The 5,382-nt window shown below is 53.8% G+C and overlaps 1 protein-coding gene across 1 annotated transcript in view; it reads right to left on the bottom strand.

Annotated features, from left to right (window-relative positions):
• Window positions 1-6: 6 nt before the first annotated feature.
• ARL5C (ADP-ribosylation factor-like 5C) overlaps window positions 7-5,382 on the bottom strand; it is a 26,813-nt gene continuing 21,437 nt past the window's right edge. Inside the window, exons 4-8 of the mRNA XM_014536176.1 lie at window positions 5,174-5,234; window positions 3,876-4,023; window positions 2,735-2,818; window positions 2,065-2,216; window positions 7-396 (exon numbers count right to left, since the gene is read on the bottom strand). Of these exons, the coding sequence (XP_014391662.1) occupies window positions 348-396; window positions 2,065-2,216; window positions 2,735-2,818; window positions 3,876-4,023; window positions 5,174-5,234 (494 nt within the window). The 3' untranslated portion in view covers window positions 7-347. The remainder of the gene's footprint in view (window positions 397-2,064; window positions 2,217-2,734; window positions 2,819-3,875; window positions 4,024-5,173; window positions 5,235-5,382) is intronic.

Here is a 5,382-nt window from a genome sequence, read left to right as displayed (position 1 = left end):
TAGGAAAGAAAGGCCTCTCTTACTCTGCCCCTCCATTTTTCCTACAGAACTGAGGGGAAGAGGCTCCACTCCCTAATCCACCCAATGTTTCCTTGTGTCTCCAAGAAGGACGCCTGCTTCCGTGGAGTGAGGGGCAGCTTTACCTGCTGTCCTGTCTGCGGCAATTCAGAGTATACAGTCTAGCAGCTCCTCTGTGGGGAGTTAGGTGGGCAGCGGCTTCTCCCTGTCCATAGCTGCCCCTGCTCCCACCAGAGAATCGTAGAAAAGTAATAAATAGTCACTTGGGTTTTCCACCCAAGTAGTCCATGCTAAACTCCGAAGTTCCCGGTTGGCCTCTGACTGGGACATCAGTTGGCAGTGGCCCGAGATTGCATCCACTGGAGCCCAGCAAGCAGCCTGCAGGACGGGAGGGACAGAGCAAGGATCAGTATATCCCATGAGGATGATGGCCCTCGAGCCCCCAGCCCCTGCCCAAAGCCAACTGAATGTGGCAACTGACGTTACAGCAATCTTTCAGTCAATAATATAAACAGACTGAGTATGTACTATGCACCAGCTACTGTGCTAGGCACTGTGGTTACCGGTGAAAAAACAGACACGCCCTCTGGGGCTTACATCCAACAGAGGAGGTGGATATTAAACAAATGATCATGCAAATAATTCCATCACTACATACTGTAATAAAGGTTAGGAAGGAGCTGTACAGAGGCCTCTGGAAGTCTGGGAATCAGCGGGACTTCTCTAAGGAAGGGGCCTGGAGACCTACCTTAGCAATGTCTTTGGGCAAATCTCTAGCGCCCCCTTGCCACCGGCTCCATCGAAGGAGGCAGGGCCAGGGTGACTTCAAAGGCCTGGGAAGAGACCCCCATAAGCAAGTTCTCCCATTAGACTGCTAGCAACACCAGAACGAAAGGTGGGGGGGATAGGGTGGTCTTGGTCATGACTTTATCACCTGGCACAGTGCATGGCACATGGGGGTACTTAGGAAATGCTGGTTGAATTGAACTGACTGGGGGGGGGGGGGGGGAGGGGGTCCTCTTGACCCAGGAGGTAGCAAGAGACCACCGGAAATGTGTGGTTCCTTGGCTGGCCTGACCAAAGCCTCCCCTTCTTTAATCAGCCATCTAGGCCCTTGGCCTCTGTGATTCCACCTGAGAAGGAAAAGGGAAGGGCTCTCTCCAGACCTGGTACGGGCCCTTTCTGTATGACCGTGATCGTGACTGTGACCTAGCGCCTTCACATGCTTCAGGTGTTTGCTCAGCAGCTCCCTTCTCAGCAGCCCCTCCCCAGATAGCTTATCTAAGGTTGCAACATCCGCCCACCTCCATGTACTTCCAATCTTCTTTCCTACCTGACTTCCCCTGAGCACTTAGCACTTTTTAACTTACTACATATATATATTTTTATTTTTATTGTTTATTGTCTGTTTCCTCCCCCCCACCCTACCCCCACAGGAACGTAAGCTCCAGGAGGGCAGGTATTTTGGTCTGTTTTGTTTACCGGTGTTTCTCCAGGGGCCTAGAACAGTGCCTGGCGCAAGTAGGTGCTTAATACACGTTGAATGAGCGGTATCCTTTACTCTCTACAGAAACTCTAGGAGGAAGTAGATTTAATCACCCTCCTCTTTAGAGGTGAGGAAACCCAAGGTCAAAAAGTCGTGATTTCTGCCTCGAAGGCTTGTCCCAGGTCTTCCTGTGGCTCTCTCCTCTTCATTCAGATCTCAGCTCAAAAGACATTTAGTAGAGGCTGCCCCTGGCCACCAGAGCTAAACCAGACCCATCCCCACCCCTCTGTCACTGTGGTCCAAGTTCACGTTCTTCATAGCACTTGTGAGCACCTAAAACGTGTGTGTGTGGGTGGACTGTCGCCTCTCCCCCACTAGAACAAGCTCCTGAGAGCAGGGGTTCTCTTGCTCACGGCTCACCCACAGCATCTCAGCTGTGGGAAGGCGCACAACTGACTTGACTATGAACCAGATTCTGACAGGAGAGGCCGGAGGATGTTCTGATGGTCAGTCATTCATTGGTACCAGTCCCAGGAGGTCCAGGTGGGATGGCCACTAACCCTTCCCCGGTGAGGGCACAGCAGCCCTGTATGTGCCATGGGTGGTCTTTGATGGCACTCAAGGTGAGGAATTGGGAGATCTCCACGGTGGTCATGGAGTCCTTCAGATCCTGCTTATTGGCAAAGATCAGGACAGAAGCATCTCGCAGAGCCTGTGGACAGAGGAGCCCAGCCCGTCAGCCTTCCAGGGCCCAGCCTCCCTCCCCAGTGCCCCTTGAGTGTCCCCTGGCTCCCCTGCTGCCCCAGCAAGAGAAGCCCAAGCCCAAGTGGGGTGGGCATGGGGGCCTGTCCCAACATAGCAACCCCAGCAAATGACACTGACAGCTCACAGATGCCTCCAAGCCAGCTCATAGAATCCCTAGCAGTCCCATGACACAGGAATCGGATGATTCTCCCTAATTTATAATTGGGTAAACAGAATTAGAGAGGCAAAGTAGCTTGCCTGGGGTCCCACCGTGAGTGGGACATGGTTTCAGAACCTGAACCAGCAACTTTGGCTTCTGTGGTCAACTGTGCTGCGGGCATTATCGCCCTTCATCTTAGATAAACTAGCTCTGCCCCAGCCGCTAAGCTAGAGGCTCTCAGAGGCCGAGTCACAGGAATGAAGCTCAGGCCAAGTGAGTAAACACAGGGAGCACACGGGGCCCTCTCCCAGCCGCAGGGGGCTTACCTCGTGGGCCAGCATCTTATACAGCTCCTCCCGAGTGGTCAGCAGCCGGTCCCGGTCCGTGCTGTCAATCACAAGGACGATGAACTGGCCAGCAGAGGGGGACCATGAGTGGTGGGCTTTCCCTTTGGTGAAGGTGCCCTCTGCCCAGCCGTGCTCCCCGCTGGCCTCTGCACTACCCTGATGCGAGTCCCACAGAAAACAAACTGTCCAGTCTCAAGATCTCACTGTCCTAGTCCCATTTTTTTGTCTTACATTTATTTGTTTTTGTTCTAGTCTCATTTTAATCCCCCTTTCCAACCAGACACCCGGAATACACAGCATGACCTCAGATTTCCTGCCAGAGGCTATGCCCTGGGCATTCATGAGTCCATTTAGGCCTCACCACAGCCCTTTGGAACTGACACTGAAGTTGACCCTTGAACAATGCAAGGAATGGGGCAACCAACTCCCACACAGTTGAAAATCCACATATAACTTTGGACTCCCCAAAACTTCAGTCCTCGGTATCCGCAGGGGACTGGTTTCAGGGCCCCTGTGCATACCAAAATCTACGGATGCTCAAGTCCCTTATAGAAAATGGCATAGAACAACAGACTCTCAACCACAGTGCCATTGCCGGGAACCCAGAAAGCTGGCTGTCTATATATTGAAAAAATTCACAGATAAGTGGACCCATGTTGTTCAAACCCCATGTTGTTCAAAGTTCAAGGGTCAGCTGTATTATTATCCCCATCTACAGATGAGGAGACTGAGGTGCAGCAAGGTGACATATCCTGCCCTCAGCCACACACCTGGTGAGTGGAGTGCTGGAATTTAAACTCGACTTTCTCGTTCCAGGAGTGAAACCACTGGATTCTACTGCTTCCAGAGTGAGTAAGTAAAACCCTCGGAGACAAGGGTCTACCCCATCCAGTGCATCAAACGGAAAAGTGCCAGCCAGCAGACAAAGCTGCTAGGAAATATTCAGACATGCCCACAGGCACTGTGCTGTGTAAGTATTTGACAAGCATGCATTAGCTATTGTTGTATTATTCAATTTTCACAACAACTCAGGGAGGTCGTAAGTGGGGGAACTGAGGCTCAGAGAGGTTAAGTCGCTGACTAATGTCACACAGCCCCTGCAGCCCCGGGCCCACCTCACCTCCGTGTTGGAGAAGTATGTGTTCCAGGTGGAGCGCAGAGCCTCTTGGCCCCCTATGTCCCACATGAGAAAGTGGGTCTTTCGCAGAACAACCTCCTCCACGTTGCTGCCGATGGTGGGACATGTATGGACCACCTCATTCATCAGGCTGGGGGGGTAGGAGAGGGTACCAAGAGCTCAGCCCAGCTCACTCACAGCTCTCACCTCCGACCCCTCCGCTCCTAAGTCGGGCTGAATCTAGTTCCGAAGCAATCAGCCCAGGTTGACCGAGCCTCTGCTGAGCAGGAGTGAGACCAAGTCCTGCTCTGGCTTGGTCCCCAGAGAGGGGAGACTTAATCGAACAGTCTCCCCAAACTTTGATATGCAGTTGAATCACCTGGGAGCCTTGTTAAAATGCAGATTCTGATCCAGTGGGTCTGGGCTGGGGCCCAGCGCTTTGCACTTCTAACAAGCTTCCAGATGCTCCACCGCTGCTGGTCTGTGGGCCACACTTTGAGTAGCGAGGGATTAGACAAACGAGACAGACACTCGTGAGGGCCATCCGAAAGGTGCTCTGGCTACAGTGACATAGAAAACACACACCCTTTCACCTGCAAGGGATTCCTCCGGGAGATCTGGGAAGTCACTCCCTGTGCTCTTGGAGTCAGAGGTGAGAGAGAAACGTCCTTTTCACTGTATACTCCTGTGCTGTTAGGGTTTTTCTTTCCTTCTCATTTTTAAAAACCATTTCTATGTGTCACTTTTTCAGGGGAGAAAATCTGTCCTAAGTAAACACTCGGGAGGCTCCAGAACAGGAGAGATGCCATCCGGGGAGGAATTTCGGGGAAAACTCTGATGGGTTATTACTCAGCACATGTGCCGGACTCTGCCGGACCAGGGGCCACGGAGCCCGGCGGACCCAAAGCTGGCCCTCCCTTAGGGCTGGCAGAAGGAAGGCAAAGATGCAAAGGTGGAGGGAGCGCAGGAGTTGAAAAGAGGGGACCCGCCGCTAGGGGGTAGAGAAGAGCAGGGAGGCGGGAGGAACCTGCCTGCCCACCAGCCTCAGCCTGTAGCCGAGCTTGGCAGGGGCCGGGGGCAGATGGCGGGGCGCAGTGGGGTTGCCCATACCCAGCAGCATTCGAATGCCAGGTCGAGGGGCCACTGATCTGAGTGAGGGGCCACTATCCCAGGAAGGTCCCACTAGCGTTCTCCAAGTCACTCCTCCCGGGAACCCAGGGAAGAGCTCCGGTGATTGGCCCACGTGTTTGTCAGTCTGGTGGAAAAGCACAAGCCCCGCCCCCACCCCGGGAGTCACTTACAACTGGTAGAGGATCGTGGACTTTCCTGCGTTGTCCAGGCCCACGATGATAACCTTGTGCTCTGCAGGCATCCGAGGGGAGGGCAGGGTCAGGGCCCAACGCGATGGCCAAGGGACTGTGGGACCCACCAGACCGCCCACGAAGGAGACAAGTGTCCCCAGCAGGCTGGGGGACTTCCCCTCGGTACCGCTTCTGCTCCCCCGCCCCCA

Source organism: Myotis brandtii, unplaced genomic scaffold (genome assembly GCF_000412655.1).
Source record: "Myotis brandtii unplaced genomic scaffold, ASM41265v1 scaffold157, whole genome shotgun sequence".
In the NCBI taxonomy this organism is placed as follows: domain Eukaryota; kingdom Metazoa; phylum Chordata; class Mammalia; order Chiroptera; family Vespertilionidae; genus Myotis; species Myotis brandtii.
The sequence above is the reverse complement of the archived record's forward strand: the minus strand, read 5'-3'. Positions and strand labels throughout refer to the sequence as shown.